At 60.2% G+C, this 13,824-nt stretch overlaps 1 protein-coding gene across 1 annotated transcript in view; it reads right to left on the bottom strand.

The window, feature by feature from the left end:
• Nucleotides 1-374: 374 nt before the first annotated feature.
• LOC129148880 (uncharacterized) overlaps nucleotides 375-13,824 on the bottom strand; it is a 40,666-nt gene continuing 27,216 nt past the window's right edge. The window contains exons 11-15 of the mRNA XM_054715257.1: nucleotides 13,137-13,301; nucleotides 10,123-10,287; nucleotides 7,107-7,271; nucleotides 4,091-4,255; nucleotides 375-1,237 (exon numbers count right to left, since the gene is read on the bottom strand). Of these exons, the coding sequence (XP_054571232.1) occupies nucleotides 905-1,237; nucleotides 4,091-4,255; nucleotides 7,107-7,271; nucleotides 10,123-10,287; nucleotides 13,137-13,301 (993 nt within the window). The 3' untranslated portion in view covers nucleotides 375-904. The remainder of the gene's footprint in view (nucleotides 1,238-4,090; nucleotides 4,256-7,106; nucleotides 7,272-10,122; nucleotides 10,288-13,136; nucleotides 13,302-13,824) is intronic.

The following is a 13,824-nucleotide window of genomic DNA, read 5'->3' as shown; positions in this document are numbered from 1 at the left end:
CCTGCTTATTTTCTGTGAACAACAACTGGGGTGCTGAGGTTCTAGGAATTCTGGGTAAAATGGCCAAACTCATGGATCTCGCTACAAGGTTTGGACAACAATTGGGGCGCCCCTGGAAACGCTGGCCTCTCAGACCCTTAGGGCAAGTGTGGGTCCTGCAGAGATGAGGAAAGTGTCCTGGCGGCCGGTGCCCAGGTGTTTCTGGCGGTTGGATTTGGTGTGTAGACTCAAGGGAGGCCGGGAGACTGGGAAAGAGCACTCGGTGACAGAAAGCACGATGGGAAGGAAAAGAAACATAGTCATTTCGGAGACCAAAAGGATATGCAGATTTTAAGTTTATTTTTGCAAGTTAAAAAGAATTTATTGATCTGCAAAAGAAAACAACAACAACACGGATTTAAGGTCAGGGCTCCCAAGCACAGAGGTGCTCACTTCTGCTCTGCGCACATCCTTCAGGGCAGAGGGTGAGCCCTGAGAAGGTTCGGGTGATCTCATGTCCCCGGGAGCAAAGGGAAGAAGCCGCCCAAGTCCCAGCCTCCTCTGGCTCGCGGGTTCCCTGGGAGAGCATGGCGCCACCTCGGGAGGGAGGCTGTGTCCTCTTTGCCAGCCGCTGTTGCCCCCGTGGGTGCCGGGACCCTTCCTGGCAGGCACCCTTGTTGACCAGGCTGGGCTCACCTAGCCAGAGAGTTCCCTGCCTCCAGGTGCCCGCCCCCCTTCCCTAGGAGGTGACCCCAGTCAGCCTGGAGGGACCTGGCAGGCAGCCAGCGTGCCTTCAAAGAGTGGGGGCCCAGCCTGGGGAGTTTGGAGGAGAAGGTGATCCGTCCAGGGAGGAAGGTCCATCCGCGGAAGGAGGGACGGAGATGGAGGGGCTGCAGCGCACCCAGGCTGGGCCCCGGCATCCGGCCTAGGGGAACAAGGCGTTTCTGGGCTTGACGCGGGGCACTCTGCCCTTGGCGCTCAACCTGCGCACGGCCTCCCGGAGATGCTTGGGCTGCAGGGGGGGCCTTTCCCCCCAGCTCTCGCACACGTCCAGGGCCTCTTCCACCACCTCCCCGACGAAGACCTTGGCCACCCCGGCCATGGCGATGAGCGCATTGTGCTCCACCGGGGCGCCGCCCGCCGCGCTCTGGACCACACGCTTCAAGGCTGCCCTGGGGAAGGCGGACCTGCGGTACACTTCGTACCGGGTCAGCTGCTCCTCGGAAAAAGAAGCCAGCAGCACTCGCACCTTCAGGGCCTCCTCGGGGTCCCCTTTGGGCACCCACTGCCCCTCCTTCTCCTCCTTGGCGGCTTGTCCCTTCAGCCTTGGCCTTCGGGCTGCAGGCCGAGAAGACGGGGACTCTTTGCTCGCACCTGCCTGGAGGTTGGAGCCCTGTAGGCGCCTGCTGGGGCCTTGGCCTTGGCCTTGGGGTTCAGAGGCTTCCTTCAGTTCCTCAGGTCGGTGTCCCGGGAGGGCGTGGGTGTCGCTAGCCCCGGAGCCCGCGGGGGCCACAGGGGGCTGACGGTGGCGCACACGCGTGGAGTGGCCACAGTGGTCCCTGGGACGCTTTCTGCCCTTCTCCATCCTGGCGGGCTCGGGAAGCCTCTGGGCCCGGTGGTGCGACGCCTGGTCAGGGACCTGCCAAGGGAATGGCAAGAAGAGAAGCGTCAGGGTCAGGCTGGTGGCTGGTTTCCTATCACTTTTTCACCACTGCCCCCCACAGCCCCTGTCCCCCGCAACCCCCTCGGCGAACCCCCACACTCACCGGTGACCTGGAGCAGGTCAGAAATGTGCCTCTGGATCCTTCCTTCTGCAAAGGCCCAGAGGAGAAGCAGCCCTGCTCTGGAGCACTGCTCTGCTCTGTGATCTGGGATGCGTGGACTTGGGGGAGGCCAGCAGCCCTTATATAGGGCGGAACCACGCCCACTTGGAAATTCCCCCCGGGGGCGTGGCCACAGTCCCTCTCAATGGGGCGTGGTGTGGAGGGGCGGGGTGGGAGCAGGTGTGGGCTGGGGGCGTGACCTGCCACCCCCAGCAGGAGGAGGGGCCACAGGGCGGGTCACTGACCCTTGGACCCATCCATCCCCTCTCCATTTGCAGCTTGGATAGGGTCCCTGGAGGGTGCGTTTTAGGAAAAGAAGAGGCAGGCTGTTGATGCGTCTTAACAGGAATCCCCAAGTGAGGACTGGACCTCTAGATTCTGTCTCTCTCATCCCTGTCATTCAGGGCAGGTCTCCTAGGACTCAGGACTCCTCGGTTGCGTTATGGGCCCTTGTGAAATGGCTGCTAAACGCATCCACACCCACAGAGCTACAGCATAGACTGCTCTGGCTCTTCCCCTCCGTGGGCCTCCAACTCCCATGGGACTCATCGTTTCTCTGGACCAGGTGTGGGGTCCATTTTCGTGCTCGCGTTTTGAATATGTCTTGGCTTTGTGTGTTTGGGAAGTCTCTCATCGTAACCAGAGGAAACACATGGGTCAGTTGGTAAAGAAGAGTGTGAGAGCGCGGGTATGTTGGTATGAAGTAGAACTCGCTTACTCTCCTGAAGTCACAAAGCTTACCAGAAAACGCACACCAACATACTTTTGGATTCTGTCTCTGAAAAGGCTGAAAGGAAATGTGAGGAGAAAGAAAAGACCATTGTGTGTGTGTGTGTGTGTGTGTGTGTGTGTGTGTGCGCGCGCGCGCGCGTGTATGTGTATGTGTGTGGTGGGGGGTTGGGGGGAGGGCATCGTTTCAGCCTTTGGGAGGAGATGCAAAGTGGAGGACACCATCCCTTGAGCACTAGAGTGACACAGTGCGAGGGGCTTATATGCTTTTTCAGAAACTGGGTGTTTCGGAGGCCAAACAGCCCTGCGAAGATTATCGGAGGAGCTGTGCTCTGAACGGTGATGACCGTTTGGAAGGAAACCTTGGACTGTGTCAGGAAGAGTTGTCTGGTGCCCTACATGCACAAGTGAACCTGAGTCTGTTTTCTCCCCCTCCCACTCCCCCAGTCCGAACCCCCCCACCCCCTCGCTACTTCTCCGCCATAAGCCTGCTTATTTTCTGTGAACAACAACTGGGGTGCTGAGGTTCTAGGAATTCTGGGTAAAATGGCCAAACTCATGGATCTCGCTACAAGGTTTGGACAACAATTGGGGCGCCCCTGGAAACGCTGGCCTCTCAGACCCTTAGGGCAAGTGTGGGTCCTGCAGAGATGAGGAAAGTGTCCTGGCGGCCGGTGCCCAGGTGTTTCTGGCGGTTGGATTTGGTGTGTAGACTCAAGGGAGGCCGGGAGACTGGGAAAGAGCACTCGGTGACAGAAAGCACGATGGGAAGGAAAAGAAACATAGTCATTTCGGAGACCAAAAGGATATGCAGATTTTAAGTTTATTTTTGCAAGTTAAAAAGAATTTATTGATCTGCAAAAGAAAACAACAACAACACGGATTTAAGGTCAGGGCTCCCAAGCACAGAGGTGCTCACTTCTGCTCTGCGCACATCCTTCAGGGCAGAGGGTGAGCCCTGAGAAGGTTCGGGTGATCTCATGTCCCCGGGAGCAAAGGGAAGAAGCCGCCCAAGTCCCAGCCTCCTCTGGCTCGCGGGTTCCCTGGGAGAGCATGGCGCCACCTCGGGAGGGAGGCTGTGTCCTCTTTGCCAGCCGCTGTTGCCCCCGTGGGTGCCGGGACCCTTCCTGGCAGGCACCCTTGTTGACCAGGCTGGGCTCACCTAGCCAGAGAGTTCCCTGCCTCCAGGTGCCCGCCCCCCTTCCCTAGGAGGTGACCCCAGTCAGCCTGGAGGGACCTGGCAGGCAGCCAGCGTGCCTTCAAAGAGTGGGGGCCCAGCCTGGGGAGTTTGGAGGAGAAGGTGATCCGTCCAGGGAGGAAGGTCCATCCGCGGAAGGAGGGACGGAGATGGAGGGGCTGCAGCGCACCCAGGCTGGGCCCCGGCATCCGGCCTAGGGGAACAAGGCGTTTCTGGGCTTGACGCGGGGCACTCTGCCCTTGGCGCTCAACCTGCGCACGGCCTCCCGGAGATGCTTGGGCTGCAGGGGGGGCCTTTCCCCCCAGCTCTCGCACACGTCCAGGGCCTCTTCCACCACCTCCCCGACGAAGACCTTGGCCACCCCGGCCATGGCGATGAGCGCATTGTGCTCCACCGGGGCGCCGCCCGCCGCGCTCTGGACCACACGCTTCAAGGCTGCCCTGGGGAAGGCGGACCTGCGGTACACTTCGTACCGGGTCAGCTGCTCCTCGGAAAAAGAAGCCAGCAGCACTCGCACCTTCAGGGCCTCCTCGGGGTCCCCTTTGGGCACCCACTGCCCCTCCTTCTCCTCCTTGGCGGCTTGTCCCTTCAGCCTTGGCCTTCGGGCTGCAGGCCGAGAAGACGGGGACTCTTTGCTCGCACCTGCCTGGAGGTTGGAGCCCTGTAGGCGCCTGCTGGGGCCTTGGCCTTGGCCTTGGGGTTCAGAGGCTTCCTTCAGTTCCTCAGGTCGGTGTCCCGGGAGGGCGTGGGTGTCGCTAGCCCCGGAGCCCGCGGGGGCCACAGGGGGCTGACGGTGGCGCACACGCGTGGAGTGGCCACAGTGGTCCCTGGGACGCTTTCTGCCCTTCTCCATCCTGGCGGGCTCGGGAAGCCTCTGGGCCCGGTGGTGCGACGCCTGGTCAGGGACCTGCCAAGGGAATGGCAAGAAGAGAAGCGTCAGGGTCAGGCTGGTGGCTGGTTTCCTATCACTTTTTCACCACTGCCCCCCACAGCCCCTGTCCCCCGCAACCCCCTCGGCGAACCCCCACACTCACCGGTGACCTGGAGCAGGTCAGAAATGTGCCTCTGGATCCTTCCTTCTGCAAAGGCCCAGAGGAGAAGCAGCCCTGCTCTGGAGCACTGCTCTGCTCTGTGATCTGGGATGCGTGGACTTGGGGGAGGCCAGCAGCCCTTATATAGGGCGGAACCACGCCCACTTGGAAATTCCCCCCGGGGGCGTGGCCACAGTCCCTCTCAATGGGGCGTGGTGTGGAGGGGCGGGGTGGGAGCAGGTGTGGGCTGGGGGCGTGACCTGCCACCCCCAGCAGGAGGAGGGGCCACAGGGCGGGTCACTGACCCTTGGACCCATCCATCCCCTCTCCATTTGCAGCTTGGATAGGGTCCCTGGAGGGTGCGTTTTAGGAAAAGAAGAGGCAGGCTGTTGATGCGTCTTAACAGGAATCCCCAAGTGAGGACTGGACCTCTAGATTCTGTCTCTCTCATCCCTGTCATTCAGGGCAGGTCTCCTAGGACTCAGGACTCCTCGGTTGCGTTATGGGCCCTTGTGAAATGGCTGCTAAACGCATCCACACCCACAGAGCTACAGCATAGACTGCTCTGGCTCTTCCCCTCCGTGGGCCTCCAACTCCCATGGGACTCATCGTTTCTCTGGACCAGGTGTGGGGTCCATTTTCGTGCTCGCGTTTTGAATATGTCTTGGCTTTGTGTGTTTGGGAAGTCTCTCATCGTAACCAGAGGAAACACATGGGTCAGTTGGTAAAGAAGAGTGTGAGAGCGCGGGTATGTTGGTATGAAGTAGAACTCGCTTACTCTCCTGAAGTCACAAAGCTTACCAGAAAACGCACACCAACATACTTTTGGATTCTGTCTCTGAAAAGGCTGAAAGGAAATGTGAGGAGAAAGAAAAGACCATTGTGTGTGTGTGTGTGTGTGTGTGTGTGTGTGTGTGCGCGCGCGCGCGTGTATGTGTATGTGTGTGGTGGGGGGTTGGGGGGAGGGCATCGTTTCAGCCTTTGGGAGGAGATGCAAAGTGGAGGACACCATCCCTTGAGCACTAGAGTGACACAGTGCGAGGGGCTTATATGCTTTTTCAGAAACTGGGTGTTTCGGAGGCCAAACAGCCCTGCGAAGATTATCGGAGGAGCTGTGCTCTGAACGGTGATGACCGTTTGGAAGGAAACCTTGGACTGTGTCAGGAAGAGTTGTCTGGTGCCCTACATGCACAAGTGAACCTGAGTCTGTTTTCTCCCCCTCCCACTCCCCCAGTCCGAACCCCCCCACCCCCTCGCTACTTCTCCGCCATAAGCCTGCTTATTTTCTGTGAACAACAACTGGGGTGCTGAGGTTCTAGGAATTCTGGGTAAAATGGCCAAACTCATGGATCTCGCTACAAGGTTTGGACAACAATTGGGGCGCCCCTGGAAACGCTGGCCTCTCAGACCCTTAGGGCAAGTGTGGGTCCTGCAGAGATGAGGAAAGTGTCCTGGCGGCCGGTGCCCAGGTGTTTCTGGCGGTTGGATTTGGTGTGTAGACTCAAGGGAGGCCGGGAGACTGGGAAAGAGCACTCGGTGACAGAAAGCACGATGGGAAGGAAAAGAAACATAGTCATTTCGGAGACCAAAAGGATATGCAGATTTTAAGTTTATTTTTGCAAGTTAAAAAGAATTTATTGATCTGCAAAAGAAAACAACAACAACACGGATTTAAGGTCAGGGCTCCCAAGCACAGAGGTGCTCACTTCTGCTCTGCGCACATCCTTCAGGGCAGAGGGTGAGCCCTGAGAAGGTGCGGGTGATCTCATGTCCCCGGGAGCAAAGGGAAGAAGCCGCCCAAGTCCCAGCCTCCTCTGGCTCGCGGGTTCCCTGGGAGAGCATGGCGCCACCTCGGGAGGGAGGCTGTGTCCTCTTTGCCAGCCGCTGTTGCCCCCGTGGGTGCCGGGACCCTTCCTGGCAGGCACCCTTGTTGACCAGGCTGGGCTCACCTAGCCAGAGAGTTCCCTGCCTCCAGGTGCCCGCCCCCCTTCCCTAGGAGGTGACCCCAGTCAGCCTGGAGGGACCTGGCAGGCAGCCAGCGTGCCTTCAAAGAGTGGGGGCCCAGCCTGGGGAGTTTGGAGGAGAAGGTGATCCGTCCAGGGAGGAAGGTCCATCCGCGGAAGGAGGGACGGAGATGGAGGGGCTGCAGCGCACCCAGGCTGGGCCCCGGCATCCGGCCTAGGGGAACAAGGCGTTTCTGGGCTTGACGCGGGGCACTCTGCCCTTGGCGCTCAACCTGCGCACGGCCTCCCGGAGATGCTTGGGCTGCAGGGGGGGCCTTTCCCCCCAGCTCTCGCACACGTCCAGGGCCTCTTCCACCACCTCCCCGACGAAGACCTTGGCCACCCCGGCCATGGCGATGAGCGCATTGTGCTCCACCGGGGCGCCGCCCGCCGCGCTCTGGACCACACGCTTCAAGGCTGCCCTGGGGAAGGCGGACCTGCGGTACACTTCGTACCGGGTCAGCTGCTCCTCGGAAAAAGAAGCCAGCAGCACTCGCACCTTCAGGGCCTCCTCGGGGTCCCCTTTGGGCACCCACTGCCCCTCCTTCTCCTCCTTGGCGGCTTGTCCCTTCAGCCTTGGCCTTCGGGCTGCAGGCCGAGAAGACGGGGACTCTTTGCTCGCACCTGCCTGGAGGTTGGAGCCCTGTAGGCGCCTGCTGGGGCCTTGGCCTTGGCCTTGGGGTTCAGAGGCTTCCTTCAGTTCCTCAGGTCGGTGTCCCGGGAGGGCGTGGGTGTCGCTAGCCCCGGAGCCCGCGGGGGCCACAGGGGGCTGACGGTGGCGCACACGCGTGGAGTGGCCACAGTGGTCCCTGGGACGCTTTCTGCCCTTCTCCATCCTGGCGGGCTCGGGAAGCCTCTGGGCCCGGTGGTGCGACGCCTGGTCAGGGACCTGCCAAGGGAATGGCAAGAAGAGAAGCGTCAGGGTCAGGCTGGTGGCTGGTTTCCTATCACTTTTTCACCACTGCCCCCCACAGCCCCTGTCCCCCGCAACCCCCTCGGCGAACCCCCACACTCACCGGTGACCTGGAGCAGGTCAGAAATGTGCCTCTGGATCCTTCCTTCTGCAAAGGCCCAGAGGAGAAGCAGCCCTGCTCTGGAGCACTGCTCTGCTCTGTGATCTGGGATGCGTGGACTTGGGGGAGGCCAGCAGCCCTTATATAGGGCGGAACCACGCCCACTTGGAAATTCCCCCCGGGGGCGTGGCCACAGTCCCTCTCAATGGGGCGTGGTGTGGAGGGGCGGGGTGGGAGCAGGTGTGGGCTGGGGGCGTGACCTGCCACCCCCAGCAGGAGGAGGGGCCACAGGGCGGGTCACTGACCCTTGGACCCATCCATCCCCTCTCCATTTGCAGCTTGGATAGGGTCCCTGGAGGGTGCGTTTTAGGAAAAGAAGAGGCAGGCTGTTGATGCGTCTTAACAGGAATCCCCAAGTGAGGACTGGACCTCTAGATTCTGTCTCTCTCATCCCTGTCATTCAGGGCAGGTCTCCTAGGACTCAGGACTCCTCGGTTGCGTTATGGGCCCTTGTGAAATGGCTGCTAAACGCATCCACACCCACAGAGCTACAGCATAGACTGCTCTGGCTCTTCCCCTCCGTGGGCCTCCAACTCCCATGGGACTCATCGTTTCTCTGGACCAGGTGTGGGGTCCATTTTCGTGCTCGCGTTTTGAATATGTCTTGGCTTTGTGTGTTTGGGAAGTCTCTCATCGTAACCAGAGGAAACACATGGGTCAGTTGGTAAAGAAGAGTGTGAGAGCGCGGGTATGTTGGTATGAAGTAGAACTCGCTTACTCTCCTGAAGTCACAAAGCTTACCAGAAAACGCACACCAACATACTTTTGGATTCTGTCTCTGAAAAGGCTGAAAGGAAATGTGAGGAGAAAGAAAAGACCATTGTGTGTGTGTGTGTGTGTGTGTGTGTGTGTGTGTGCGCGCGCGCGCGTGTATGTGTATGTGTGTGGTGGGGGGTTGGGGGGAGGGCATCGTTTCAGCCTTTGGGAGGAGATGCAAAGTGGAGGACACCATCCCTTGAGCACTAGAGTGACACAGTGCGAGGGGCTTATATGCTTTTTCAGAAACTGGGTGTTTCGGAGGCCAAACAGCCCTGCGAAGATTATCGGAGGAGCTGTGCTCTGAACGGTGATGACCGTTTGGAAGGAAACCTTGGACTGTGTCAGGAAGAGTTGTCTGGTGCCCTACATGCACAAGTGAACCTGAGTCTGTTTTCTCCCCCTCCCACTCCCCCAGTCCGAACCCCCCCACCCCCTCGCTACTTCTCCGCCATAAGCCTGCTTATTTTCTGTGAACAACAACTGGGGTGCTGAGGTTCTAGGAATTCTGGGTAAAATGGCCAAACTCATGGATCTCGCTACAAGGTTTGGACAACAATTGGGGCGCCCCTGGAAACGCTGGCCTCTCAGACCCTTAGGGCAAGTGTGGGTCCTGCAGAGATGAGGAAAGTGTCCTGGCGGCCGGTGCCCAGGTGTTTCTGGCGGTTGGATTTGGTGTGTAGACTCAAGGGAGGCCGGGAGACTGGGAAAGAGCACTCGGTGACAGAAAGCACGATGGGAAGGAAAAGAAACATAGTCATTTCGGAGACCAAAAGGATATGCAGATTTTAAGTTTATTTTTGCAAGTTAAAAAGAATTTATTGATCTGCAAAAGAAAACAACAACAACACGGATTTAAGGTCAGGGCTCCCAAGCACAGAGGTGCTCACTTCTGCTCTGCGCACATCCTTCAGGGCAGAGGGTGAGCCCTGAGAAGGTGCGGGTGATCTCATGTCCCCGGGAGCAAAGGGAAGAAGCCGCCCAAGTCCCAGCCTCCTCTGGCTCGCGGGTTCCCTGGGAGAGCATGGCGCCACCTCGGGAGGGAGGCTGTGTCCTCTTTGCCAGCCGCTGTTGCCCCCGTGGGTGCCGGGACCCTTCCTGGCAGGCACCCTTGTTGACCAGGCTGGGCTCACCTAGCCAGAGAGTTCCCTGCCTCCAGGTGCCCGCCCCCCTTCCCTAGGAGGTGACCCCAGTCAGCCTGGAGGGACCTGGCAGGCAGCCAGCGTGCCTTCAAAGAGTGGGGGCCCAGCCTGGGGAGTTTGGAGGAGAAGGTGATCCGTCCAGGGAGGAAGGTCCATCCGCGGAAGGAGGGACGGAGATGGAGGGGCTGCAGCGCACCCAGGCTGGGCCCCGGCATCCGGCCTAGGGGAACAAGGCGTTTCTGGGCTTGACGCGGGGCACTCTGCCCTTGGCGCTCAACCTGCGCACGGCCTCCCGGAGATGCTTGGGCTGCAGGGGGGGCCTTTCCCCCCAGCTCTCGCACACGTCCAGGGCCTCTTCCACCACCTCCCCGACGAAGACCTTGGCCACCCCGGCCATGGCGATGAGCGCATTGTGCTCCACCGGGGCGCCGCCCGCCGCGCTCTGGACCACACGCTTCAAGGCTGCCCTGGGGAAGGCGGACCTGCGGTACACTTCGTACCGGGTCAGCTGCTCCTCGGAAAAAGAAGCCAGCAGCACTCGCACCTTCAGGGCCTCCTCGGGGTCCCCTTTGGGCACCCACTGCCCCTCCTTCTCCTCCTTGGCGGCTTGTCCCTTCAGCCTTGGCCTTCGGGCTGCAGGCCGAGAAGACGGGGACTCTTTGCTCGCACCTGCCTGGAGGTTGGAGCCCTGTAGGCGCCTGCTGGGGCCTTGGCCTTGGCCTTGGGGTTCAGAGGCTTCCTTCAGTTCCTCAGGTCGGTGTCCCGGGAGGGCGTGGGTGTCGCTAGCCCCGGAGCCCGCGGGGGCCACAGGGGGCTGACGGTGGCGCACACGCGTGGAGTGGCCACAGTGGTCCCTGGGACGCTTTCTGCCCTTCTCCATCCTGGCGGGCTCGGGAAGCCTCTGGGCCCGGTGGTGCGACGCCTGGTCAGGGACCTGCCAAGGGAATGGCAAGAAGAGAAGCGTCAGGGTCAGGCTGGTGGCTGGTTTCCTATCACTTTTTCACCACTGCCCCCCACAGCCCCTGTCCCCCGCAACCCCCTCGGCGAACCCCCACACTCACCGGTGACCTGGAGCAGGTCAGAAATGTGCCTCTGGATCCTTCCTTCTGCAAAGGCCCAGAGGAGAAGCAGCCCTGCTCTGGAGCACTGCTCTGCTCTGTGATCTGGGATGCGTGGACTTGGGGGAGGCCAGCAGCCCTTATATAGGGCGGAACCACGCCCACTTGGAAATTCCCCCCGGGGGCGTGGCCACAGTCCCTCTCAATGGGGCGTGGTGTGGAGGGGCGGGGTGGGAGCAGGTGTGGGCTGGGGGCGTGACCTGCCACCCCCAGCAGGAGGAGGGGCCACAGGGCGGGTCACTGACCCTTGGACCCATCCATCCCCTCTCCATTTGCAGCTTGGATAGGGTCCCTGGAGGGTGCGTTTTAGGAAAAGAAGAGGCAGGCTGTTGATGCGTCTTAACAGGAATCCCCAAGTGAGGACTGGACCTCTAGATTCTGTCTCTCTCATCCCTGTCATTCAGGGCAGGTCTCCTAGGACTCAGGACTCCTCGGTTGCGTTATGGGCCCTTGTGAAATGGCTGCTAAACGCATCCACACCCACAGAGCTACAGCATAGACTGCTCTGGCTCTTCTCCTCCGTGGGCCTCCAACTCCCATGGGACTCATCGTTTCTCTGGACCAGGTGTGGGGTCCATTTTCGTGCTCGCGTTTTGAATATGTCTTGGCTTTGTGTGTTTGGGAAGTCTCTCATCGTAACCAGAGGAAACACATGGGTCAGTTGGTAAAGAAGAGTGTGAGAGCGCGGGTATGTTGGTATGAAGTAGAACTCGCTTACTCTCCTGAAGTCACAAAGCTTACCAGAAAACGCACACCAACATACTTTTGGATTCTGTCTCTGAAAAGGCTGAAAGGAAATGTGAGGAGAAAGAAAAGACCATTGTGTGTGTGTGTGTGTGTGTGTGTGTGTGTGTGCGCGCGCGCGCGTGTATGTGTATGTGTGTGGTGGGGGGTTGGGGGGAGGGCATCGTTTCAGCCTTTGGGAGGAGATGCAAAGTGGAGGACACCATCCCTTGAGCACTAGAGTGACACAGTGCGAGGGGCTTATATGCTTTTTCAGAAACTGGGTGTTTCGGAGGCCAAACAGCCCTGCGAAGATTATCGGAGGAGCTGTGCTCTGAACGGTGATGACCGTTTGGAAGGAAACCTTGGACTGTGTCAGGAAGAGTTGTCTGGTGCCCTACATGCACAAGTGAACCTGAGTCTGTTTTCTCCCCCTCCCACTCCCCCAGTCCGAACCCCCCCACCCCCTCGCTACTTCTCCGCCATAAGCCTGCTTATTTTCTGTGAACAACAACTGGGGTGCTGAGGTTCTAGGAATTCTGGGTAAAATGGCCAAACTCATGGATCTCGCTACAAGGTTTGGACAACAATTGGGGCGCCCCTGGAAACGCTGGCCTCTCAGACCCTTAGGGCAAGTGTGGGTCCTGCAGAGATGAGGAAAGTGTCCTGGCGGCCGGTGCCCAGGTGTTTCTGGCGGTTGGATTTGGTGTGTAGACTCAAGGGAGGCCGGGAGACTGGGAAAGAGCACTCGGTGACAGAAAGCACGATGGGAAGGAAAAGAAACATAGTCATTTCGGAGACCAAAAGGATATGCAGATTTTAAGTTTATTTTTGCAAGTTAAAAAGAATTTATTGATCTGCAAAAGAAAACAACAACAACACGGATTTAAGGTCAGGGCTCCCAAGCACAGAGGTGCTCACTTCTGCTCTGCGCACATCCTTCAGGGCAGAGGGTGAGCCCTGAGAAGGTGCGGGTGATCTCATGTCCCCGGGAGCAAAGGGAAGAAGCCGCCCAAGTCCCAGCCTCCTCTGGCTCGCGGGTTCCCTGGGAGAGCATGGCGCCACCTCGGGAGGGAGGCTGTGTCCTCTTTGCCAGCCGCTGTTGCCCCCGTGGGTGCCGGGACCCTTCCTGGCAGGCACCCTTGTTGACCAGGCTGGGCTCACCTAGCCAGAGAGTTCCCTGCCTCCAGGTGCCCGCCCCCCTTCCCTAGGAGGTGACCCCAGTCAGCCTGGAGGGACCTGGCAGGCAGCCAGCGTGCCTTCAAAGAGTGGGGGCCCAGCCTGGGGAGTTTGGAGGAGAAGGTGATCCGTCCAGGGAGGAAGGTCCATCCGCGGAAGGAGGGACGGAGATGGAGGGGCTGCAGCGCACCCAGGCTGGGCCCCGGCATCCGGCCTAGGGGAACAAGGCGTTTCTGGGCTTGACGCGGGGCACTCTGCCCTTGGCGCTCAACCTGCGCACGGCCTCCCGGAGATGCTTGGGCTGCAGGGGGGGCCTTTCCCCCCAGCTCTCGCACACGTCCAGGGCCTCTTCCACCACCTCCCCGACGAAGACCTTGGCCACCCCGGCCATGGCGATGAGCGCATTGTGCTCCACCGGGGCGCCGCCCGCCGCGCTCTGGACCACACGCTTCAAGGCTGCCCTGGGGAAGGCGGACCTGCGGTACACTTCGTACCGGGTCAGCTGCTCCTCGGAAAAAGAAGCCAGCAGCACTCGCACCTTCAGGGCCTCCTCGGGGTCCCCTTTGGGCACCCACTGCCCCTCCTTCTCCTCCTTGGCGGCTTGTCCCTTCAGCCTTGGCCTTCGGGCTGCAGGCCGAGAAGACGGGGACTCTTTGCTCGCACCTGCCTGGAGGTTGGAGCCCTGTAGGCGCCTGCTGGGGCCTTGGCCTTGGCCTTGGGGTTCAGAGGCTTCCTTCAGTTCCTCAGGTCGGTGTCCCGGGAGGGCGTGGGTGTCGCTAGCCCCGGAGCCCGCGGGGGCCACAGGGGGCTGACGGTGGCGCACACGCGTGGAGTGGCCACAGTGGTCCCTGGGACGCTTTCTGCCCTTCTCCATCCTGGCGGGCTCGGGAAGCCTCTGGGCCCGGTGGTGCGACGCCTGGTCAGGGACCTGCCAAGGGAATGGCAAGAAGAGAAGCGTCAGGGTCAGGCTGGTGGCTGGTTTCCTATCACTTTTTCACCACTGCCCCCCACAGCCCCTGTCCCCCGCAACCCCCTCGGCGAACCCCCACACTCACCGGTGACCTGGAGCA

The sequence above is a fragment of the Eptesicus fuscus genome, chromosome 4, assembly GCF_027574615.1.
Source record: "Eptesicus fuscus isolate TK198812 chromosome 4, DD_ASM_mEF_20220401, whole genome shotgun sequence".
Classification (NCBI taxonomy): Eukaryota; Metazoa; Chordata; class Mammalia; order Chiroptera; family Vespertilionidae; genus Eptesicus; species Eptesicus fuscus.
The sequence above is the reverse complement of the archived record's forward strand: the minus strand, read 5'-3'. Positions and strand labels throughout refer to the sequence as shown.